General features: G+C 40.9%; 1 protein-coding gene across 2 annotated transcripts in view; it reads left to right on the forward strand.

The window, feature by feature from the left end:
* Positions 1 to 27205, forward strand: part of PPP1R16B (protein phosphatase 1 regulatory subunit 16B) — a 397098-nt gene that overhangs the window by 334638 nt on the left and 35255 nt on the right. For both annotated transcript variants that reach the window (XM_086932266.1, XM_086932265.1), the window contains 4 exons: positions 5554 to 5678; positions 11634 to 11759; positions 14991 to 15066; positions 18100 to 18229. In XM_086932266.1, the coding sequence (XP_086788392.1) occupies positions 5554 to 5678; positions 11634 to 11759; positions 14991 to 15066; positions 18100 to 18229 (457 nt within the window). The remainder of the gene's footprint in view (positions 1 to 5553; positions 5679 to 11633; positions 11760 to 14990; positions 15067 to 18099; positions 18230 to 27205) is intronic.

The raw sequence follows: 27205 nt of genomic DNA on the forward strand, positions 1-27205 counted from the left end.
GATTAATATAGTCACGACATTTATAGTCCACACTGCTTTCTGAGTAGGCTATTCGTTTTCAAGTGTTAAAGCGTCTTTTGCAGACTAACCAATGGACTTTGCTTAAAATAAATGAACACAAAAATAAAAGTACACGAAAGTGGGGTTTGGGTGGAAAAATATATGTAAAAGCAAAATAGGTGTATAAAGGCAAGTTCTGTCATGCAGAAGTCCAGTGTACCTTCAAGCCCCAGAAGTCTGACATTTAAAACAAGCATTGGCATAGCCAATAGGTCTCGCCTTTGGGACCTTATAAGTGTTTAGAGAGAAGCGTGGCTCAGTGGTTAGAGGCGGCAGACCTGGAAGCTGAGATCGACCATGGACCAGGGTTCAGTTCCCTGCCTCGGCGGGTCTCGGGCTCAAAATTTCACGGTCTCGACAATTCTCGCTCTGGTGCCTACTCAACTCATGGGGTCACACTCTGCGACTCTGGGCAATAGCTTGCTTAATCTCCACTACGGCCCCTCGCGGTGGGATGCCTGGCTTTCACCTTGTGGACACCCTGCCGGGGTTTCTCACAGGGGAATACCAGGACGGGTTCCCTAAGCAAGTGCCGGGACGCTTACGGGCAGCTGTGCGCTTTACAAGTCCAGTACATTTACATTTACATTACATTTAGTTAGCCATGCAACAGTTGATGTTGTTGCACGAATGATATTGTGCAGGATAACTAAACACTTATAAGGTCCCAAAGGCGAGACCTATTGGCATGACAATGTGAACATAGTATGAATACCGTAAGTGTGTGGTTATACACAAGATTTTCAAAAATACAGTGACATATTACATATAACTACATATAAAAAACATGTGTGACAACAGACACGTTTAAAAAATGCTCAGCCTGTACAAGGGAGTATGTAGAATCTGTTAAGGAGTGCGTTCACACAATAAATCACCCGCCTTTACGTGTGTACGAGGATGTTAGACCCTGGTTGGGGAACGCTTTCTGACTTATAGTCATCCACAAACATGAATATGTGTTCAATTGCTGGGGGTGTGAGCTCAGGCTTGATAAAGCCTACTGCCTCTGTGTGTTTGTTGGTTTCTAATGCTATTTACAGTGAACCTATACGTTCTGCGAGCGACCGCAGGCGGTACCAACGTCATAAAGAAAAGTAGATGAAAAGAACAAGCAAAAGTGTGCTCAGCACATGTACATACCATTAGTATGAGGTACGGTCTTGGGGGCAAAGGTATCGAGTTCCCCCTGCTCTTTCCTGTGAGTACAGTGTGGGCTTGGTCTGGAATATGGAGTTGTGGCACATTGGAGTTGCAGGCGCACAGTATAGTATGGCCTCCTTGATAAGGGCCAAGATGCGCTGATTCTGATAAAGAAAAGGATATGGGTGAGCCCAGGCCCACCGTCAAGGGAAAAGTGTGGAGGAGGGACATGGGCGACGAAAACAGAGGATGAGAATGCGGGAAGGCGGGTGCGGGAGAGACAGGGGGTTTGGAAAGAGGAGGCTGAGGGGCAGCGTCATCTGTCCGTATTTAATAAGTAATGCCTCCTACCCCATGCCCGTATGTGGTGGCGCCTGGCAATATACGCATTTGCAGGTGGGGGGCCTACACGTTGGGGCTCCACAGGGGACAGAGAGTTCATACTACCAATGATATGGCCCATCATTAGTGAGATGGGGTTGGCCTCATGCAGGGTCTAGGTAAAATGGGCAGCTCCTGTAGGGGGCTCCCCAAGAACAGTTGTCAATTGTGAGCGTGGCGCGGGAGTGTGCTGGCTGCGCGCAAAGAAGAGGAGAAGACTCGCATATGTGATCCGGTACTACTGGGGGCACGGTGGGTGCTAGGGGAGAATGGTGGGTTATATACGTAGTGACTTAGGATAGACTGATAAGCGAGGACACAGGGGAAGGGGAGAAGCCCACATGCGTGAACTGGGCAAGAAAGCAAGCGTGAAGTGGGGGTGGGGGAGACAGGAGTTCAAGCGTGTTTGCGGCGTGGGTGTAAGAAGAAATTAAAATTGCAAAAGCAATTGCAGAGTAAAGGGTAAATAATATCGAAGGGATATGTCAAGGGCGGGAAAGGATAAACACAGATAGTCTGGGTGCCGAGCGTGTTAAAGGCAAGGATCTAATCGCAGCATATATATAAAGCTTGACTATGGGGCACAAAGAAAATAAAAACAATAAAAGGAAGAGGGAAAGTGGAGCGTGATCCCCGCCAGAGACCAAAGTAAGATATCGGTCTGAGAGTTGGTGCCGAGCAGAGTCAGATTTGTGGGAAAGCCGGCAGCGAGAGGACAAACCAGAATAACTAGCAGCAGCCGTTCGTGTGAATGGAGTGCCGGATTGGGAGCTGTAATTTATATGTTAAAAAGCGCAGGAAAGTGTTAGTGGCATACGTGATGTTAAGGAGCACAGTAGGAAAGGGGATGTGAGGTCTACTAGAGACTAAAGGAGAGGCAGATGAATCAGTGGCTGAGGTTGTGCGTCTAGTCATTGGCAGCGTCAGCACAAGGGGATGCGGTGAGTGGAAAAGGAGTAGGTTAAATCGGCGTTCCCCTTTGCAAGTCAGAACAATATCCAGTGTCAGTATAAGTAAGGTACTGGGCCAGTGACCCATTGGGACTGCACAAGTCAGAAACAGGATAGGACTGGGTGTGTGCTAAGAATCGGCACTCCCGTTTGCAACGAAAAACACTGAGCAGTGTCAATACAAGTAAGGTACTGGGCCAGTGACCCGGTAGAGGCCGCACAAGTCCGAATAAGCATTGGCCATGAAAGTCATCACGATCACGATCAATGTAAAAGCGAAAGTCATCGCGATTAAACACGCAAGGGATGCCCGCGGAAGCGCGCGGCTTGTGCGCGTTCTAGTAAGCTGGTCGCCTCTTTGGGAGCACTTCCCAAAACCCTACTAAATGTCTCTCTGAGCAGCGCATGAACGCTGATTCAGTGAGACCTAAAAAGTAAAATAAAACTCTGTTACTCGGTGTACATTCAGCGATATTTCTGACGATTGTTTATGACCCTCTGTGTCACTGTTTCTGAGAGCAGGAGGTTGAGAGGGAGATCTACCAACACTTGGCCTCATATGCCTCACACAACAGCATTTCTAGGATTTGGCTTCCCAAGAAAAGGGACGGGCCTGATGATGCTCTCTCATGAAAACTGCTTTTGAGTATTTTTCCCAGACACAATCTGCAGTTTTCCATAACATTTCTCACACGTACAGTAAAGTAAGTACACCCACAGGAAATAATAACAAAATAAAGTAAGGAAAAAGTACTCAAAATAAGTGCGATTACATTGAAATATTTTGGAATACAGCACTATGCAAGCTAAATGCAGTGTACACTACTGCCACCTTAGAAAAAAAGTTAGTACAAATACTGCACCAACTCCTTTTGATCACGCTAAGCCAAGTTGCCGGACCAACTGACAGGAATAATTATAACTTGGCAGTCTGTCTGCAGCACTTAGGAGACCATTATTCGAATCATTTAGGCAGGACTTTAAGTGGGATGAAAAAACTGGGGGGTTTCTCAAAGGGGCGTGGCCAATGTTATTAAGGGCGTGGATTAAAAGCACGTAAGCTAAAAATCTGTGCTTAGCATAGTGTGTCACCCAACTTGTATTTTGCTGTTTCTTTCATTGCATCCAGATATATGAAACAACAAGTAACATCATACCTACTACAAGTCAGGACTATTGGCTTTGACAATGGTTGTTAGTTGCATAAGATAAATAAGCAGCAACTATGGCTTGTATATAATATTGAAAAAGCTTCCACTTGAAGCCCTTGTGACACCACGACAATGTTGCTGCTCCTGAGTTTAAAAAAAGAGAATGAAATCCAGAGAGAAAATGACTCTTTAAAGTATTTCCCTTCCCTTACAATGCTCACCTGGCATGACGTCATTCATGCCATACCTTCTCCAGCAGGTGAGAAGTGAGCAGTGCGAGCATGCGCACGTCGATGTACTTGCTATCACTGCAGTCTGGAAAAAAACGAACTACCTGTGCCAGGGCACAAAACAGAGCCAGATAGAGGCCCGTTTCGAGGCCCCTTTAAAAAACTGCCATTGCTCAGCACCAGTGAGACCCGGCCCACTTAAAGCCCTGCATTTAGGTCATACTCTGGAGTAGAGAAAGACATGAAACCCAAACATGCTAACCAACAAAGGGGGTAGCATACGGGTAACAATAAACACCTGAGAGCTGGGAGGCGCACTCGAAAGCCTCATGATCTGCTTCCCACCCAGAAAAATCATTTCTAACTGAGCAACGCAAAACCAGCAATGTGAAAAATAGAAGCAGCTGCTCACTGAGAAAGCAGCTCTGCAAGACTATGTATGACAAGGCGAACTTTCAATGAGATTACCAGCACACAGATCTAGTGCCATGCACTTTAAAGCCATCTGTAAAATAGTGATGAGTTGGTGTACAAAACAACTGTCAACCTGTGGGCACATCCCTGGAGTGATATCTCAACTAACCATTGAAATCCCGATGGTAGGTAATAGAACGACAATGGCTTTGTAGGGAACAAGTTATTTTTTACCTTCACTGTTGCGTCTCTTTGCCAAACAAATACATTTTCTAGTTACATGTCGGGAGTACAGCAAACGGCGATCACATATACGTAAGGGAAGCAAAGGAACATTAGCAAGGAGAATTCGCAAGCAAGCCTTCTGCAGGTAAAACAGAGAGAAGTCTGGATGCGGAGGACCAATCACCCATTTTTAAAAGAAATAAAAAGTAGTCCCAAAACAATGGTCTACAATGTCCGCTGCTTCTGTTTTTCAGAAGTTGGTCGATGCGCTCGGAGAGGGTTAAACACTGGAACAGACATGATGTATGCATGCCATGGACAAATGGGGAGCATGCAAAATAGAGCAGCGATGGTGCCATCAAATGGCAGGTGTATGGGCGGGTTGAAGCCCACAACAGTAGATACAGCATGTCTCCCTCAGTTCGAGACAGTGCATGCATGCAGTCAAGAGCTAAAACCTAAAATGGGCCAAATGCTGCAATTGCGCTGCAGAGTCTTGGGTAAGTGAATAACCTCATACACAATGACTTCATACGCTGCTGCTAAATGATCATTCAGCAGTAAATACTGATCAGATGGGTTTAACTCTTCCCAGCATAAGTGTTTGTGGCAGAATGTTAAAGTAGGCCACAGAGTTTGCCATTTCACCTAAAGGCTTCACCCCCCCTCCCCCCCCCCCATTGCAAAGCTGATGGGAAAATCACCTCCTTTACCAGAGGTACAATCTGGTCGCGGGCAGGGGGGGCGATGTTTGGACTATTAACCTTCCTGCTTATCTCACACTGGACACACATACACACACACAAACGCACACACACACACGCACGCACACACACACACACACATACACACACACGAAATAACCAATTTATTTACCTGTAACTGTAGTTTTGCAGCTTGATGCTCTTTTTTTCCAACCACTATAGGGAGGGATATATGCAAAGCACTTATATCTAGGATAGATTCATTCTGCAATAACCTGTGTTTCTATTTCTCCAGGTATAACCCAAGAGAAAATAAACAAGATGCGGGCAGCACCAGAGCAGCAGATGATCTCCGATATCAGAGGCATGATCACAGCAGGGCAGGACCTGAATCGGACAGATGCCCAGGGCGCTTCCCTGGTGAGTAAAAGGAGCGCTTCTGCTTGGCTGTGAGTAAGGTGACAGAGATGTAAAATGGTAGTGATGAGGTGAGATCTTTGCTAAGGCAGTGTTAACATGGGTAAAAATGACAAAATAATGAGGTAACACTATCACAAAATGTGACGTATAATGCTGCATAATTTAGCTTCATCTTGCCGCATAATTTGGTCCTCTCCTGCCTCATAATTCCAGTGCCCTAATTAAATGGTCATTTCTGTGTATGTGTCAGGGTTTGCGTGGGATGAGGATTATTATACCACTCACCATTTGACATTAGTAGGAGATTGAAAAAAAATATGGAGAATACTTTGTCCTTCAACTAACTTCTATTTAAATCGAGTTTCTGCCATAAACAAGAAAGAATTCCACTTAAAAATGAATTCTCTCTGACATTAACAGTTGGGTACTGATTGAGTTGGCCCTATTTAGGGGGCGATGATATGTTTGGCTGGAATGAACATTTCCAGCCCTAATCCCCGTATTTCAAGTTATTCTGACTGGAATGATGAAGAACACTGAGACCTAGGTTTACCAGGCCATAAATTGTACGTGGTTCTGTATTCGGGCCCGAATAACTACAGAAAGACAGATGGAGGGGGTTTCTTGGTCGTCGAGTGGAGTCATAGGTGTTGGATGACTCTGGCTCAGCTCGAGTTCCTGTTAGAACCTCGAGCCCAAAACTAGCCGAGCTTTCATGTGGTTTCTGCCTGCTTCCTTCCCTCTACCCAGGATGTGGCGTTAGTGCCAGGGCTGCTGACTTTAGAACTGGGGAACCAGGTTCAAGTCTCGGCATTGACTCAACATCCTATGATTCTGGGCAAACCGCTTAATCTCTTCGGGGCACATGAATAAAGCGATTTTTGAATCGCAAACGGTGCGAATCGCAAAATTCGGCCGTTTGCGATTCCAAAATCACTTTTTGGGATGCATCATTTATTTTTCATTTATCACAATTTAAGAAATCGCAATTTTTAGCGATTTCTCAAATTGCGATAGCATTTAAGAAATTGCAAATTTTGCGATTTCTTAAATGATATGCATGATTAATTTTAAAGTGCGAATTCGCAATTAGGAAGGGGGAAATTACCATGAAGTGAACCTTCATGGTAATTTGCGAAAAGTTTCAAAAATGCAAAAAAAATGCATTTCTGAAATTTACATTTTACACACACACATGCCCTTGGGACATGTGTGTGAGTAAAATGTACTTACATGACATTCCAGGGGTGCAGGAGGGGGTCCTTTGGACCCCCCCCCCCTGCAACCTTGAAATTGAATTCTCATTTTGCGATTCCTTAATTGCAAATTCGCAAAATGAGAATGCCTTCCCATTGATTTCTATGGGCCTCTAGGCCCATAGGAATCAATGTAAAGCGATTCCTTATTTGCGATTAGCAATTAAGGAATCGCAAATAAGGAAAATTAGGAAATCGCAAAAACTTTTGCGATTTTTTGATGCATAGGAATTTGCGATTCCTAAATTGCGATTCCTTAATTTTCGCAATTTAGGAATCGCAAATTCCTACAATGATGCATGTGCTCCTAAATTCCTATAAAGAATGACTGTGACCTTGTGCAATGGGAATGGTAATCACATAAAGTGCTCCAATAGCTTTGGATAGAGATAACGCTATATGAAGACTGCAGAAAAATTTACAAATAAGAAACAAAAAATCCTTAACATAAGGAAAGACAAATACCCATTTCCTGGCTGATTTGTACAAAGTTAAATAAGAAAACTGGGATATAGTGAGGCTTCCCTGCTTAAGTTGTGTAATCTTAGGCAAATATTTTACTTCTACTATTACCCTCAGAAGCTGAATGAATCTCTACTTCTATCCTCCTCCAATAACTTCTTTAGAGTAAATATTTTACTTTACTAAAGCACTTTTTTCTTAATTATTGCATATGAAAGCACTTTGAAATACATGAGTTGCGAATACCAGTTTTATAAAAACATATTTTATTTGATTCAATAGACTTTAATGTGACGTATTAACCTCAGTGCTTCCCATGTTAAAGAAATACACTTCCTTTGACTGTTATCATATTTTACATGATGTTTGTTGTATGATTTACACATCAAACATACCATCGCTTGTCTCGTGCATGGGCCCTAAGATCCGATCCAGATTCTTTGTTGGGCTCTCCTTGTTAATTTGTTGGCTAGCACACCTTCAAGCTAATCAATGCAGCACCTGGTGTGCATAAAAAAAGTATAGATACTCCCATGAGGATGGGGTCAGTGTGCGCAGAGGCGAAATCAAAGGTGTGGCTAAAAAGAGCAAAATATTCTTTAACTATTTTGTTGATTTCTCACCTTCAGGTAACTATACACAGAATAAAGCACACCTTAACTGTAAAATAAATAAAGGCTAAACTAACCAGTGGGAAAAGCAATCTTTTATGTTATGAAACCTCTATTGGTTAATGCGATCACTCCAGATGTATATGTGTGCAACTAGAGGCCCACAGAATTGAACTATGTTTGATGCAGCAGGGCTTGTGTAGTTTTAGTGTGAGGAGGTCCCTGAAAGAACTGTGAATGTTTAAGTCATTATTTTAAATGTGCATTATAGCCAATATAATGTAAACTGCCACTAAAAACACATATAAATTTAGGTTAAAGATAAAAAGTGCTTCTAAAGTATAGATTTCTGTACAATGCAGATTAAACCTAGTGCACTTTTTTTTATAACTGTCCATGAAAAGCACACACGTCACACCTCAGCTTGGAACAACCTTAAAGTACTTTTCAAAAAGAAAATATTTTGTCATCTGAAAGCTTCAAGTGACTATCAGTTAATGTCTCCCAAGCAGCCTTTACATTTGCCGATTAACCAATTGCAAACAGAAACCTGACAGGAAAGGCTTATTTCTTTTTAGCACAGGAGACTCTCTCCCTTCCACTTCAGCTGGGGGATCACAATTGTGGAAATTAACTTTTGCCCTTTAACCGATAGACAAAAATGATGGTCAAATGCCATCCACTAAGACATTGGCTGTCTGTTAAGACACCAATCACAGACAATGGACATTAGGCTAATTTACGGGCAGTCCATGAAAATTGCGGATGGGGAACCAGTGTGTGGCAATCCCCCAGACAGGGTCAGATTGGTAAGGCGGGTACTCGGGCAATAGGCGAAGGGCTGGTATCTAAGTTGCAGCTATGGGCTGCTGTTCTGGGCAACATGGAGGCCGATTTGGGCTGTGTCTGTGCTTTCAGGTGCCGCCGCTGGCCCAGTGGGGGACTGAGCGGCCTTTCAGGAGGCAGATGGGCCTCTATTTCCTCTCCTTTACCAGGGGGACAGAGGTGCCATACCCAGTATCTCGCTGGCATCATAATAATGTATCTAGATTAATCTGTGCTCAAAGAGCCCTGGCAGTATTTGCATTTTTTTTATCTCAGTGAATTAAGAAAACAGTTAAGAAAACATGTCTCTTTTAGAGAAACCTCTCCCTTCTTTTCATAATACATAAAACAATGAAGCAGTGTTTTGCGAAAAGGGGCAATCCGCAAATGTGGGCCACTTTTTTTTAGGGTGACTGGGCAGATTTTGCATTCCAATCCTACTCTGCCCCAACCATTGCCCAACACACGATTTTTCCAGGTACATTTTTGCCAGTGTCATAGCCGGGGAGGGGCGGTCCGCAGCAGGTGGTACTTTTTTGGGGGTGGATACGGTGCGCGGCCCGTGGACTCGGAGGCTCCGGCGGAGCAAATCAGGATCCACGGTAGTGGCCCTTGCTGCGGTCGAGGAGGAGGAGGGCGGGCGGCGGGCCTGAAGGAAGCAGATTGTCACTGTGACACTGTGTTATGCACACAGTTTGTGACCTTTCACCTTAGGTCCCAACAGGGCTGAGTGACAGCAGAGGCAATGGACCGCAAGGTACGTTTTTCTTCTACCTTGTTGCCCTTGTCCACACCCCCCACCGAACCCCGTTGCCCTTGTCCACACCCCCCACCGAACCCCACCCTGCTGTTACCAGCCCTGGCTTCAAAACACTAGCTACGTCAGTGGTTTTCGTACCTGGTAAAACCTGTCTCAGTGTTGCCACACATGGTAATCACAGGTGCAGGCACACTCCAGACCTGCCAAATCCCACAGTGCCACAGTGTGTCACACGATTTCAGCTCCTTTCACACGGTCACCTGGTGAGGAGCCGAAATTACATGTGGCAGTCAATGCGAGCTGGAAACCACTGCAAAGAGTGGATTTCCTGCTCGTCTTTTGAGTCTGCATGTCGGTGATGTCAATGAAGGGATGTGAAAACAGCTAAAGATACCACCAGCAGCCTCAACAAACTTTTGTTCTCGTTTTGTTTTTACCTTTTTTAGTGGAAGGCGGAGGTTGATGGGGAAGTTCTTGACATACACCCCCTCTTCCAAGGCCGCGCTCCCACCTCACATGACGGATTTTGTTTCCTAGTTGGCAGGTACGACACCAGGTCAGTTGTGATCAGGATACCTTTAAATACAACCTGTGGTTGCGCCCTTGGAAGAAGTTTGTTAGGAACAGAAATCGCTTAAATCAAATGCCTACAGCTGACAATGAGACATACAAAGGGAGGTTGTAACGTATCACGTGAAGTAACAAACCTGTGTTTCCAGATCTCAAGATTGTGATCATGATCTTAAAACCCTGGTCCAATCGCTGGTTCTCTCCAGACTGGACTACTGCAACTCTCTTCGTACTGGCCTCCCCAAATCCCACCTGTCCCCCCTTAAATCTGTTCTCCATTCAGCAGCTCGTTTCATATATGGGGCCCAAAAGAAGCGACCACATAACACCCATTTTATCCACCCTCCGTTGGCTTCCCATCGAGGCAAGATCTATCTACAAGACTGCCTGTATCACCCACAAAGCCTTGCACTCCTCCTCTCCTCTCTACCTGGCGCTGAGATGCCCCAGGGTAATGTTGTGTGCTATATAAGTCTCATTCATTTCATTTCATTTCATTTCATTTCATAAACTGAAACTCTCTAGAGGCTCTAGACCATCACGTAATGCGGAGGCAACGCGGTGAGAATCTGGAACTCACTTCCACCTCAGCTCCGGACCACCACCTCTTCCCAGGCCTTCAAAACTGACCTCAAAGCTCTCCTCCTTCAAAGACGCTTCCAAATTTAATTCATGCCCTCTCTATTATCTGATGGAAGTCCTTCCATTATTGGAAATTCTGTTCTACATGACTATAGAAGCGCCTTACCAATGTGTTCTTGTGGTTTGAGAGTCTGCCATTGATTGCAGTATTATACTTCTACTTGTATTGTGTTCTCCTTTGTATCATGCACACGTCACTTTCCCTCTTGCAATGTATCGTTTGCTACCTCTTGTATTTTGTTTGCTTTTGATACATGCACAATTGCCACCATTGCCTCATGTAACGTAACGTTTGTTCTTGTGTTTTGAGTATCTGCCATTTAGTGCAGTATTATACCTCTATTTGTACTTTGTACACTTTTGTAACATACACACATGTCACTTTTCTTTTTCTTTTTTTCCTCTTGTAACGTATCGTTTACTACATCTTGTATTTTGTTTGTTCTTGATACATGCATAATTGACACTATTGCCTTATGTAACGTAACGTTTGCTTTCGTAACGTGATCACTTGTAATTTTTCCTCATGTTTCACTACTGTTCTTATTGTGAAGCGCTCTGACACCTTCGGGTAAAGTCCGCGCTATATAAAAACGCATAAAATAAATTAAAAAATCTCAGGCTGCAGGCACCCTTGTCACTAGTAACCGGTCACGTTCTTTTCTGGTCGTTTGCTGCCCTCTAGTGTTCAGAATGAGCAATACATTTCATAAACGAAATCTGTGATATGAATGATGATGATGTTCTTGAAAATGGCTGCCTGGCGATATCACAAGTTCAATAATGTGTTCCTGTGGCTAAATCTGTCCTGTATTTCTTGTTCGCTTAGTTACATATCGCGGGTGCCAATGGATACATCCATGCAGCAGAGATCCTCTTGGAGCATGGAGCCAGGGTGGATGCCAAGGATTCAGACAACTGGGAGCCGCTTCATGCCGCAGCCTTCTGGGGCCAGGTACTCTTCATTAATGTTATGATTTCTTTGTGTGTGATGGAGGTAGGAATTAATATTAAAGGAACTGCGCCCGCTGTCTAGCTATCAAATCTAGTCCAGCAGTTCTTAACCTGGGGTCTTTGCACACATGACTGAGGGGTCCGTCTGTGACACCTACACTAAATCAGCCGCTATATGTCATGGAAACCAGACCGCCATTTCTGAACTTTCATACACTAGAGCATTATGGAAATTGTCATCTTGAATCATTTGTTTGTACCAGTTCAGCTAAAACACCTGAACACATTGCTTTGTAGAAGTAAATTCCAGGCGAAGAAAAGTTATGTCCCAGTGGAATTAAGTCATCTGGTGGCCCTATGACTATCCAAGAGCCTACCAGGAGATCAAAGAGTCTTTATGTGCTTTCACCTTGTATTAACTACTTTTGGCCATATAGTTTTAGATCATGCAAACTATCCAGCTGTTCGTCAAAAATGTCTGGGAATATTTATTTCACAGTTTTATACAAGTGTGATTCCTTATGGATTCTGAAATGCCTTATCGAGAAAAATAAGAACTTTCTTCACAGTTCTTCATCTTTGTAGTGTTTCAAGTCATTGCAGACCTTTATCTGGCCATGAACACCCACTCTATGGAAATGTATTTATTTTAGCTACAATAACATTTTGATCAGATGATGATAGTGCATAGGCAAATAAACGATAGTGAGGTGGTAAATCATAATCTGAACAATTAGCAGCTGATTTGTGGATTAATTGAGCCTGCGGTAATCGGCAAAAACAAATCCATATCCAAAGTAATTACATTTTTTAATTAGTTGAGCATAAATGCACGAACTGTACATACATTTAGCAGAATGGGGAAGTAACCATCCTCATCTTTCATATTGCACAATATGTCCTTTCAGTGATGTTCTGAGCTCTTGGACATATGGACCTAGGCAGATACCTAGTGGCAGGGAGTTGCTGGCAGAGGCCAATGCTGCGACCTAGCAGGGAGAAGAAACCACTGTGTGGTTTTGGTGTGGCTGGTGGGTGGATGATATATTCCAAGCAGGTGTGTATGGAGATAGGATGCCAGAGATTACTTTGGGCACAGGCAGTTTATTGCTTTGAACACAGTTATTAGTACCTGGTATATGGCCCTGTTGGAAACAGTTAGCCAACCTGCTTGGTGGTGGTATGCTGAGGTGAAATTATTCATGAGTATGCCTTGATAACCTGTAGAGCATTCGGGTAGCAACATTTTGAACCTTGTTTAGTGGTGCAAAGGAGCATTAAGGGAGGCCCGCCATGAGGCTTTCGCAGTCATCTAGTGTACTAATTAGTTGTTTATTTTTTTGGCGCTGTACTGTTATATGTGTGAGTCCCTCTACGATACAAAGCAGTTCTATGTATAACGTCTTTTACTTTCAAAGATGTAATGAAAAGAACCCCATGGTTTGGGCTGAAAGGGGACATTTCCGAGTGTGTGGATAGGTTCAAAAAAGAGAGGTGGGTGTTGAAGAGGAGGGGAAATGGAAGTCTCAGTTTTACAGGAAACCAGCATAAGTGCCATCTAATTTCGGATGGCAGTGAGGCAATCTAAATCCTGCATACTTGTAGGTTTCTCTGTCTAAAACTCATGAAAACTTTCTTTAAAATTTTGTATTTTTATTTGTTGAGAACCAGATTATGATTTATTCATTTTAGAGGTGACGAGTCTTGTGAAATTTTGGAAACAATAGTTTTGTCATGAATGGATTACTTTGCAGGCTATTAAATATAAAAATACATAATACCTCATTTAATTGGAAAAAATAATTTGACATTGTATAGGATGTTGGCTCGTGCTCTGCTCTGTAAACAAATATACGAGAATGGTCCTGCCGTGCTTTATGTTGTAGGAATTTCAAGAAGTTTTTGACACATAGGATACTTTGCTCTAGCACTTGGCGATGCGCGCAAGCTTTGGTATTTCTCTATCATATACATGGGTACATAGTCTGCTGTCGAACTGTGAGGCCAGCAGAAATGTGCAGAAACGTGTATATTATGGAAGGTCTAAACACTACTGTCACTACAGGGGAATTATGCTACACTCCTTTAAACCCATTTAAGGTCTTTTATCTAGTCTCATTTATTAATCTTGGATAGAGAAACAGCTCCTTGTATCCACCAACTCCCAAGCCCTTCTTAGTAAACAGAACTTGGTCTGCTCCATCTCGTCGACATTATTTAGTAAATGCCAAGGTCCTCAGTCTTTATTTCAACACAAGGAAAGATGTTATTTCACCTATTTGCAAAAATACCTATTATGGCCAGAGTGCACATTGTGCCCTATCACGTTTTGTACTTGCTGCTGTCGCCACCATTACACTAGGGATAACAGTGCATGCAACAAATGATAAATGTTACAATAAATCCTTTGACATCACTGTCTGTCGCAAATTTCCTTTATATATTGTTTTTATGTTTTTTTTTAACCCACATGTAGCTCAGGCACCTCCTCTGGTGCTAACTCTGTAAAACGCTATATATATATATTTAGACGGCAACTACCCCAAATGATGTCTTATTGATATATACAGTCTCTACCTCAATTATAGTCTATATATACTACTGTTGTATCACACATTTTCTTTATATATTGACATTATGTAACATTGTATTTACTCCTCATGTAACCTATGTACCTGTTGTTGTAATAACTTGGTAAAGCACTATATACATCTGTACTGTACATACCTCGAACCTGTATCGTCAAAATATCCGGATGCCTGATGTATACTTCGTTTACACACTATCACCTTGTATTTATATTTACTGTAAACATAACTCATGTAATTGCTGCTATGCTAACTCTGTAATATGCTCTGACACCTTCGGGTCTAATTTGCACTATACAAAACTAGAAAAATAACTAAATAAATAAATAAACTTGTGCAGAAAACACCCAACACGGTTTATGCATTACTGTTACATCAAGGTAATGGTGTAAAACCCACACCCTGAGATTTGGTGTAAACATTATTTGCGCCAGTGTTCTTTTTGCATCCACTATTTAAAACAAGGTCTAATTGGATTCATTGCTGTTGCAATGTAGAATATGCAGAAATTAAGACAGCTTGCCAAAAAATGAAATTAGACATAGTCTGTACAAGAGCCCCCGCTCTTCGGTGGTTTTCAATGACTTCCCCAAATAAGTCTTTTGCAAGGTTGAATGTTTCACAGCTCATTTCTTGTGTTGTAGATACTCATGGCGGAGCTGCTGGTGTCACATGGAGCAAGTCTGAGTGCCAAGACTTCACTGGATGAAACGCCATTAGGTTCGTTTGACTCTTTTAAGTATTTTTAAAGGAGAAAAAACAACTCTCTACAAACATAACAACAAATAGGACAAGTTACAACACAAACATTTACAACGCATGCTTTTACAATGCAGTTTTTACATCGCAACATCCATTACAATGCATGATTTTACAACGCATGCCATCACAATGCATTTTTAGAAACTACATTTACAACACATTCCATTACAATGCATACCATTACAACGCATACCATTACAATGCATAATTTTGTTAGGGCAACCGTAGGGTAAGTGTTGGATAGTGTAGGGGTAAAAATGACTATTCCCACTCCAGTGAGTGCAACAGTAGGGTAAGTGTTGGATAGTGTAGGGGTAAAAATTACTATTCCCATGTACCCCAAAACCTATACCCACCCTGTACCCCAAAACCCGTACCCACCCTAAAACTTAAAAAATCCCCAATACTTACCTTTTAATGCATGGTAATGGCATGCGTTGTAGTGACATGCTTTGTAATGGCATGCGCTGTAGTGACATGCATTGTAATGGCTGTGTTGTAATGGCATGCGATTAAAAGCTGTTGCGTTGTAACAGCCACGTTGTAAAGGTAGTGCACTGTAATGACTGCGCTGTAATGGAGGTTTCCTATAACAACATTATGCATAATGTGTGATGAGGCCATGTCTAGGGTGTAGTGTGGTGTGACCTGGTAAAAAGTGCCAGGATATGAGAAGAAGGCATCTGGACTTGAGTGGTCATTGAAAAGATATGATCTGGCAGGAGTTACGTTCTGGGGGTACATGTGGCTTTCAAAGTAGTGTAGTCTAGCCTCATTGTTCTTTGTTGGTTTAGACCATTATCTATCTTTATAACCTTTCATAATTGGGTGGTTAAATTCTGTCCTTTTGTTGTCAATTTCATAACTCCAGTACTCACCCTGCATCTACCTGTTGAAAAGCACCAGACAAAAAACGTTTGTGCTTATGCGAATTGTGTGAAAAGCTGCAGCATATGCACAAATGTTGGCTCAGAGTTATTAACACAGGGTCTGTCACATCCTCATTGTTAAACAATGAGTTACCAAACTCCTGCCTCCAACCTGGAAGTATTTGTTTAGTCTTATGCCCTGGCAGCTGGCAAAATACCCATCTGGACTTTTAGCAAAGATGCCTGCCATAGGTGGCCTGGATGCAGAGGCATAATACAGGCCGCTGTTGCACGGAGGAACCGAAACCCAACAGGGGGCCTCCAACACGTCAGACCAAATTCAATGAATATCTGCAAAATCAGGGCACACTCTTTATATCCTGCCGGGGGCATCACTTTGCATTATGTCAATGCCTGAGATTGGGGAGGTGGGTTCTCATTTTCTCTGTGAAATTTCCATCTGCAACAAATACCAAATCCACAATGTTGACTGCCCTTGCCTTGTCGATATAAGGTAAGAGGTAAGTAGATGAGGAGTTAAAGATAGTACACCCATAGCTCCTGAAACATCGACAGCTGATACTGTTGAGGCGACATTGGTGCAGGTCAGTATTGTTGTACTCGATAGTGTGACCTACAACTGGCGGCCTGTGATTAGCGACCTATGCGAATGATCACCTCTTCTTTACTCTTCTTCAATACAAAAGCATGGGAGGGTAGAGGAGGGACAAATTAGTGGAGTCGCTGTATTCTTCCTTGTATACTTTTACAAAGTTAGGAGACATGTTCAAGCCTGAAAGTACCTGCAGATTCTGAACCAGGCCCAGTGATATACCAAGGATGCAGCAGAATTAGGTTCTGTGTTTGAAAAACACGTCAAAGTTAATCGTCTCGTCTTTGGCAAAGCAATCAAATTATACTGAAAGAAAATGAGGCAAGATTGTCCCTTTGAGCGGGGCAAGGTATGTGCATTGCTTTGTCCCTTCTCCATGAAAATGTTGGCTGTGACTATTGTGCAGGGAAACATTTTAAAGGCACTCAATGAATGGCAATCCAAAGTCAAGTCCTTATGGGCACTGACCTTTTGGTAAGTCCCGGGCTGCGGCCAAAAACTGGCTAGAAGGTGTCAAAAGTTAAACCACCTGTAATTCCTGGCACACTTCCTTCCACTCTATTATTATTGAAACAGCACAGGGCTCCTAAGCCAAAGCTCATCCCACTATCACTGATTGTATGTTCCTTTTTTATTCCATATTGTGGTATCTAAGGGGTATCCAAGTGTTTGGATCTTTGGGAACTGAAATACTGTTAGGCTGGATTTGAGAAGGCCATCAGCAGGAGCACTAGAAAAGATAGCCAAACAGCTTTCTATTAAAGATACAATGTTTCTCGTTTCTATGGCTCTGCTGGTATTCGTGTCCAAGGACGTATGGCATTTTCCTTCCACTGTACTTCTGCTGCCTTGGTTTCCTCACTAAACTGACAACACAGTGAATTCAGAGAGTTAACCGATTATCATAGATTGCCAATTTTAAGGCCCATTTCCATAGAAAGATCAGTGTATTGGTACTGACAGTAAGAACATCATGTTGGAAACTACAACCAGAAGTGCTTCCTCAACATGAGTGTGATACAGGTTTGTCTGTTGGCAACAAATCTGGCTGCCAAATTCTGCAACTTTTGTGACTAGTGATTAGGTTCTCAAGTGTCTCTTTGTAAAGCTCATACCAGCTTTACTACTGAACTCCAAGAGAGCGACCTGTAACTGAAAACTGCAGAAGAGATTAACTAAATGTTGCTAGTGCTGTACCTCAATGGCCATTCAGTGATTGGTTTCCCAAGGAGTTGGCTCCAGTTATTCAGCTGGCTGGTTCATGTGAGCTACAACATTCCAGAAAAAGGAGATAAATACAGGCCCTCCCACTTTACTAGGTGGCACAAATACATTACTTAGAATGGTTAATCTATCCTTTAGTAAAAAAAAATTAAGATTGTCCCTGTGCACCACCTACCCACTTCAGATAAAAGCAAAATGAATACTGGAATTTGTCACTAATGTCTTACAACATGTTGTATGGATTGTCACGTATCACCATGCAGTAATATCATATTGTTTTGGCAGATTTATGTGAAGATGAAGAGTTCAGATGTTTGCTGCTAGAGCTGAAGCACAAGCATGACATCATTATGAAATCTCAGCTGAAGAATAAGTCATCACTGAGCCGCAGGACCTCCAGTGCCGGGAGCAGGGGGTAAGTGTCCAACAGGTGCACACAAGAAGGGTAAAGTAGACGAGGAACTGAGAACAGGCAGAGAGATGAGACAATCCATGGCATGGAATATAGCAGTGAAAGAAGTGGAGGTAATTAGAGTGCCTCAAAGATCTAAAGTGACACTGTTCTGGAGATCTTGAATTTCAGGGGATATATGACTGTAAAGTGGCTCGTGGCCCTGATCTGTATCAGGTGTACTCAATGCAATCCGAGTGTGCTGAATTATAATAAAAGAACGTACTGTCCCCAGTGCTAGCGCAAACTTTACGTACAAACCAGCACTGAAAGGCAAACCAGTGGCTTTAAACTGACTTTCCATTTGTCAACACAGAGGAACCAGAAGGACTCAGAGAAGAGGGAAGGGATCCCCCAGAGATAGGTGCAGTACATTCCTGCACCCACCTGGGACTGGGAGAAGGCCTGGGGGGTCCATCTAAGCATGAGCGGATTTTGCGGATTGGCAATCCGCGAATTTTGCGGATTTGCGGATTCGCAATCCGCAAAATCCGCGAATTCCCGCGAATTTGCGGATATTTTTTTTTTTGTGTTCGCTCGTGTTTCTGCCAGTTCGCGAGGGTTTTTACAATTTCGCAATTTGCGAACTTACCTGTCAGGTCGCAAGTTTTGCGAACTTGTTGTTTCTACGTGTCCAGCCTGTTTGGGACACTCTTCTTCATCACTGCCACTCTCTGTCACCACTGCCACTCTCTGACTACTCATGCCACCCTCTGGCCCACCCATGCCACCCTCTGTTTCATCACCACACCCTCTGGTTGTCCAGTGTACATTATTTTCGGCAAAGCAAAGCACACCTTCCCTGCCTCAAGTGACCTGAATTAATTTGGGGCTGATTAATGTGTCACAGAATATTTTTTTAGCTGGCACCTGCTTCCTTAGTGCGCCCTGATTAGTGATCTTTTGCACTTGCTAAGTGCTTTCATTGTTGCAAAATTAGTTACAACACCTGCCCTGCCCCAACTGACAATAATGAATTAGGGGCTGATTAATGGATTTTAACTTCCAGCCTGGCTCCTGCTTGTCTCCCTTAGCTGTAATTCAGGACCTTTGTGGCATATGTGTAACTATTCTGAGGTTCAGAGCAGGGTCACATAATAGTTTCAACTGGCAACTGAACTCTGGAGGGGCCCCTCAGGAAGCACTACAGGAAATGGCTACTAATGAGGTGCCTGAACTTTTGAACCTGGTAAGTAGTTACTTTCAGTTTTGCTAAGATCGTATTTCTGCAATTTTGCACTTATTCGCGGGGCGCGAACTCACGCGAACAGTGCGAGCAGCGCGAGCAAAATCCGCTGCTCGCGGATTTGCGGATTTTGCGGGAAATTCGCAAATCTCGCGGATTGCGGATTTCCCGAAAATCCGCAAAATCCGCGAGCGTAACGGATTTTCCGCCCATGCTTAGGTCCATCAGACTCCTATGCCTCATCCCAAAGCAAGGAGGCATTTCTGAAAGATACACCGTGCCCTCCATGCACAGCAGAGAAGCTGCAAAGATTAAGTAAGATTGACCCCCTGCAGCTCTCTTGGAGCGGTATAATACTCAAGCTACTATCTGTGGAGATCACTCTTAATCCAGTGATTGAAAACAAAAGATGGAAATTTTTGCCGTTCAACCATTCAGGTAGATAATATTCAGTGCAGGAGCCTGGAAATCTATCCTCAGCTGTTTCAAGGAGATCTCGCCTTGTTGTTGGTCATTAGAGCATTAAAGGGCAAAACAAGCGCCATATTGTAGATGACCTGAGTGTTAATCCTGGTAAAATTTGAAGACTCACTTGCTCTTAGATTTTACTTTAGTGCTAAAGTTCTTTTATAGGGTTATGCTTTGTGGCAAAAATATGTCTTAAAGTCCAATTAAAGATGGTGCTTCCTTTGAATGAGTTTGCAACCACATTACCAGACTGTGCCTTTCCATCTCTAATATTAAAAAGGCCATGATTAGCCTAGCTGTGACGTTGTGCACAAAATGCGAGTTCATCGATTGTCTTTTCTCTACATATCACAAGGAGGGGTTCTAGTGAGAACTGCAAACGCATGGATCACAGGTTTCATCGAAGATGAGGCAGCTGTCAATGAAAGGCAAATACAAGCATACAAAGTATATAAAAAGCATCAACAGCATCCAGCATTTGAACTCTGATCAAGCGAATATCTTTCTCATTGGCCAAAGACACAAAAGTCATAACCTTAGTTTTTTCACACACTCACAACTGATGAATTTGTTTGGTTAGAAGCACTTGAAAAATCAAATCCAAATGTTCCTGAACTCCCATTGGAGTTTATGAAATCAAAGTCTCAACATCTGCAAACGTTAATTGATTTGCAATTTTATCTGCAAGCCTAGGGAACTGTAGTTAAATAAGGTAGAATGATCACTAATATATATGGAAAAATAAACTAGCTTCCACCAAGCCCTGGCATAGTCCATTATAAATTATCACTCTGAATTCGAAATCAAAGTTAGTCAATAGCACCTTCAATCAGGGATGTCCATGTAACATTTGAACTGAGTATAGAAGTTTATTTGGAATCATTATGTTTTTAACTCACTCCATGGTAGCAACCTTGAATTGGTTTCAACAGTGTTGGTAAGATCTATGAATGCTTACTCTGTAGACGTTCAAACACATAATTCAGGGATAAGCACTATGTGCCTTCCTAAAACCAGTTTGGACTGATAGGAGAATGTTGTTCTGGAAAATCCACTCAATATTATTGTGGGAACCATTGATTTATTGTTTAAAAATAAAAACTCCGGTTAGAACTTGATAAAGAGGCATCTCCATGTTTAAAAATGTTGCTATGTTTCAAGGACTCCTGAAAACTCTTTCGATCAAACTTATTGGGCCTGACTCTCAAAAGGAATCATGGAAAAGGAATTCTCATTGTGGAGATTCTGCCACGAGTGCGGAGACTCCCCCATGACTGTGGGGCCTCTGTCACGAGTGTGGATGCCCTTTGTGAATCATGTCCTCGGAGACTTTGCAAGGGTGTCAGAGTGAAATTTCCGTCACATAGATGTGATTTTACATAATTTTGTATTATGCTTGTTAAGCAAAATTTCCCAAATTACACTATTATGTTTGCTGCAAACATTTTCTCCTAGCGCACAGAAGCAACACTATGACTAGAATGTGAGTAGCTGCTATTTTTGGCATTTGTATTTTTTGGGATAAAATGTAGTGTCAAATGCCAGTTTTCCTTAAAGCTTAATTATGTATAATTTCATGTCCTTTCTCTGAAATTTGCCGTAATTACGCAAAAGCAAATTATGCAAATTTCACACACCCCTACTCAAAAGTCGAAATGGAGCCATTTATGAGGTCTGGCCTAGGAAGAATTCTTATTTATCAGAGCAATAATTAAAAAGTTCTGATTCTCATCCACTGTAGAATGTCACTTTACAGGGTTAGTGGTAGTGTCAAGTCAAGTCAAGTTAATTCGATCAATATCATCATCTTACACACATACATAAAATCACATACATACAAAATTTAACTAGTAATAAAATACGCGAAGGAATATAAAACAGCTCTGTCTTCACAGTCCTCTAGAGCATCCAAAAGTAGAATTAAAAGTTGTGACTTGATTCAGAAGATTACAATTATTTTATACAGTGTTAGTGGTGGTGCTATCAGCATCATTACCTGAAGCAATTCTATATTACAGCAAACACTTTTCAATTTTATTGTGAGGTCTGACTTAACAAAGGCTTTACTCTTAGAATACAAGACCTAAAAACCTCTCATCTCATTAAATATATTTATACAGTGGCACTTATGAAAAAAAGAGCACCCTATAAAAAGAGTACTATTAGGCTGTACTGTAATTCGTACAATTAACCCTTCATCTCTCTTAATTACTATTGCTATATTTCACTCCTTCCATTTGCTACAGAAGTCACTCAATTCTTTTGTCAACAATCAGCTTATCCAGAGAACACTTTTGGAGATGGCACAGGTGGTTTTCGAGGTATACAGACATAATATCGACAACAAAAATATCAAAAATATTGAGGTAGTTAAATATCGAGTTTTAAATATCAAGTAGACAGAATAATGATAAGACAGAATATAGACTACAAAAATATCGAATAGAAGGACAATAATATCGAATCAAAAATATAGAATGGACAGAATATCGAATGGACAGAATATAGACAACAGAAATATCAAGGGACAGAATATAGACAACAAAAATATCGAGGGACAGAATATAGACAACAAAAATATAGATGGATAGAATATAGAGAACAAAAATATCGAATTTTAGGTAAGTAACTAAGTCAATTTATGGTATTTAATTTTTGCCTAATAAAATTCTGGAGCGGGTTGTGGGTTTATAGGGCAATGGGGTGGGAAGTAATTTAATTATATTTATTTAAATATTTAAATGTATTGGTATTTATGTACAATTAATTGTTAATTAATTATTAATTGGCAATTAATTAAAATATAATTGGTAATTAATTTTTATTAATTGATAATTATGTGATTTTTATTTATTTCTTTTCTGGAGCGGGTTGTGGGTTTATAGGGAATAGGGTGGGAAGTAATTTAATTATAATTAATTACATATTTTAAATTATTGGTATTTATGTACAATTAATTGTTAATTAATTATTGATTAGAAATTAATTAAAATATAATTGGTAATTAATTTTTATTAATTGATTAATTGATAATTATGTGAATTTTATTTATTTATTTTCTGAAGCGGGTTGTGGGTTTATAGGGGAATAGGGTGGGAATTAATTTAATTATAATTAAATAAATATATTGATTTATTTGTATTTATTTACAACTAATTGTTTATTATTTTTCAATTGGTAATTAATTTTTATTAATTGATAATTATGTTAATTGTATTCATTTATTTTCTGGAGTGGGTTGTGGGTTAATAGGGGAATAGGGTGGGAAGTAATTTAATTATAAATAATTTAATAATTTTTTTGTATAGGTATTTATTTAGATTAAATTGTAATTTAATTTGTAATTGGTAATTATTTATTTTTAATCTTGATTAATTGATTAATTGATAATTATGTTAATTTTATGTGTATAATTTTTGTAGTGGGTTTTGGGTTTATAGGGGAATTGGGTGGGAAGTCATTTAATTGTAATTAATTAAATATATTAATATATGAATTGGTATTTATTTTGCATTAATTGTTAATTATTTTTAAATATTTAGTATTAATAGGTAATTATTTTTTAGTAATTAAATTAATTTCATTATTTTAAATTGAATAATTATTATAATATTTTACATTGGGAATTATTGTTAAATAATTTGTAATTGGTATTAATATTTAAATTATTTTCACATATATATGAAGTCTTTACTTTCCCTACTGTTGCACTCACTGGTGTGGGAATAGTAATTTTTACCCCTACGCTATCCAATGTTTTCCCTACTGTTGCACTCTCTGGAGTGGGAATAGTAGTTTTTACCCCTACGCTATCCAACGTTTTCCCTACTGTTGCACTCACTGGAGTGGGAATAGTAATTTTCACCCCTACGCTATCCAACGCTTTCCCTACTGTTGCACTCACTGGAGTGGGAATAGTAATTTTTTCCCCTACACTATCCAATCTTTTACCCTACTGCTGCACTCTCTGGAGTGGGAATAGTCATTTTTACTCCTACGCTATCCAACGCTTTCTCTACTGTTGCACTCTCTGGAGTGGGAATAGTAATTTTTACCTCTACGCTATCCAACGCTTTCAATACGGTTGCACTCTCTGGAGTGGGAATAGTAATTTTTACCCTTACGCTATCCAACGCTTTCCCTACTGTTGCGCTCTCTGGAGTGGGAATAGTAATTTTTACCCTCCCACTATCCCACACTTTCCCTACTGTTGCACTCTCTGGAGTTGGAATAGTAATTTTTACCCCTACGCTAGCCAACACTTTCCCTACTGTTGCACTCACTGGAGTGGGAATAGTAATTTTTACCCCTTTGCTATCCAACTTTTTCCCTACTGTTGCACTCTCTGGAGTGGGAATAGTAATCTTTACCCCTACGCTATCCAACGCTTTCCCTACTGTTGCACTCTCTGGAGTGGGAATAGTAATTTTTACCCCTACGCTATTCAACGCTTTCCCTACTGTTGCGCTCTTGGGAGTGGGAATAGTAATTTTTACCCTCCCACTATCCAACGCTTTCCCTACTGTTGCACTCTCTGGAGTTGGAATAGTAATTTTTACCCCTACGCTATCCAATGCTTTCCCTATTGTTGCACTCACTGGAGTGGGAATAGTCATTTTTACGCCTACAGTATCTAGCGCTTTCCCTACTGTTGCACTCACTGGAGTGGGAATAGTAATTTTTACCCCTACGCTATCTAACGCTTTCCCTACTGTTGCACTCTTTGGAGTTGTAATAGTAGCTTTTACCTGTATGCTATCCAATGTTTTCCCTACTGTTGCACTCACTGGAGTGGTTATATTAAATTTAACCCTCTCGCTATCCTACTGTAAAAATATTGTATATGTTTTGTTAATAATATGTATATATGTATATATATATATATATATATATATATATATATATATATGTATTAAAATGTTTTTTTATTTTAGTAACATTAATTATTGAATAATTTTACATTTATTTAATTATTTTAAGTATGTTGAAATTAATTATATTTATTATTATATTACTTTTAAATTAATTTTAAGACATTTAAAAAATTCGATATTTTGACAGTCTATATTTTTTACAATCGATATTTTGGAGTCGATATTTTTGTACTTACCTGTTTGTAGATAGGCAGTCGATATTCTGGCATTCTCTATTTTTATCTCGATATTTTGGTAGGTCGAAATTTTGTCTGTCGATATTATGTCAGTGATCCGGTTTTCGATCACTATATTTGTCAGTTTTAGGCAATCTTCAACTCACACTTGAAGAAGTCATGTAGTCATGATGCCCTTACTGGATCTGTCCACAGCTTTGGACACTGTCCCTGACTGCATGTGTGGCTGAGGCAGGTTTGGGGGAGTAGTGTCTTCAGCTGGTTTACATCTTTCTTACAAGATTGAGCCCAAGAGGCATTTGTGGGTTATTTTGGATCATAAGTCAAGCACACAAATGGTTGTGTAATTCAGGGCTCATCAGTCAGCCCTCAAATGTTCACAGTTTATGCCTGTCCTTTGGCCCAGATTATTTGGTCCATTGGATTCTTACGTTATTGTTAGGCTGATCGCACTGAATTGCTGATCTGTCTTGGGGGGAGTGGCGACCACCAATACAATAGGAGCTATAGGGGTAAACAACAGGACAGCCAGCCCCCCACTCAACACATTCAAAATCACTAGCTGGCTGCCCCTGGTTGAATACAGCAAAAAGATATTCTTCTACTTCCAGCACAAGGTTTTTTTTTTTATATATAACCTCGTCCACAATTCCCTCTATGACCAATTGGTCGCTATGCTGTTGTGTATCCTAATTCTAAAATGAACAACCATCCACAGCCCACTCATAAACTGAAAAAAGTGTGGGAAGGAAAGAAAGCACCTCACGGTTGCAACACCAAGGGGGATGCTGACTGGTACTCGCAGCAAACCCACTTCTCATCATTGGTTGCCTTCTTTCCAAAAAAGAAATGTGTGTGCATATGAGAAAAATACCTAAACCCAATGAAACCAAACAATAGAAAGTACCTAAAAGTGAATATACTTCCTATATATGCTATAACAATGCACGTGTTTAAGGACCCCGTGAGAATATACAAAAATAATCCTCACCGTTAAAAAATTGGTAAAGCTTACTTGCTTGTGATGATTTTTATTCGGTGCTGTAAGCTCTTCCACATTAAAAATGACTCATGTAGAGCCATAATCAATCATTAATAGGCAACATGTTTCGTTGCTGTTACAAATTTCAAGAAACTTCTTCAGGGCTAGGGATCCAGATTAAACTTTCATGGTAGGTTCACATCAAACCATTAGGTTGCATCAAGACTTCATACCTGCAACCTTAGCAAGCGGGGACCACGCGTCAGCTGATCGCGTACCTGCGTCGTGACTGCCTAAAGATCTCGTCACCGCAACCTGGAGTCGGCAGCATTTATGCTTCGGCAGCTATTATTGAGCAGGATCGGGATCAGGGCTGGTACCTGTGGAATATGCTGAATTTGTCTTGGTGTAATTTGCATTTGGGCTGCAACCTCCAGGTGGTGAAGAGGCTTTGTGTTCACTTCCTGCTGGGGCTAAAACAAAGGTTTTAAAGATTCATCAGCTCTCTTTTTGTATGTGTATCATCCTGACTGGAAGATATCTACAGCCTAACACCTAGACGACAATGCAGTGGATGTAAACAAAGGGAGGCAGCTTATCACATCATAAGTAGTTAAGAGAAACTATAGTTTGGGTCAAGTTTTTGACTTTGTTCATCGTATGTTTATAAGAGACATGCATGCACTGCAAGAATGTTTAATGCATCTGTCTGTATGAATGATTACCCACCTTTTAGGCTAAATGTGCAAGATCTTCTAGTTTGCTTTAAATCATTTAACATTCTATATACACCCTATCTCCCAATATAAAAATTACATCAGGCTCTGCTGTTGCAAAATTTAACTTCCGATCTGCATACATATAATTCATCCTGCATGTAGAAATGTGGCCATACCAACCATGACTACTTCCCTTGTGTCCGATTTTAAAACCCTTAAGACTACATTTAGTATCAAAGGGGAGAATATGTTTCTCATTCTTTTGCTCCATGTCGCTAAACAAATTTAGTTTAAATGCTTAAACATTTGCAATAGATCCTCTGTTTTTTTAAATATGTTGCCCAACGCTTTCTACGATCAAAAGTGAAAAACACTAGGAAAGGTAGCTTTGACTTGTAGTTTCACTTCGTAAAAGTATGGAATAAACTTCCTTTTGGAACTGGAAATACCGCCAATCATATTAAATATCATAAAC

Source organism: Lissotriton vulgaris, chromosome 7 (assembly GCF_964263255.1).
Source record: "Lissotriton vulgaris chromosome 7, aLisVul1.2, whole genome shotgun sequence".
In the NCBI taxonomy this organism is placed as follows: domain Eukaryota; kingdom Metazoa; phylum Chordata; class Amphibia; order Caudata; family Salamandridae; genus Lissotriton; species Lissotriton vulgaris.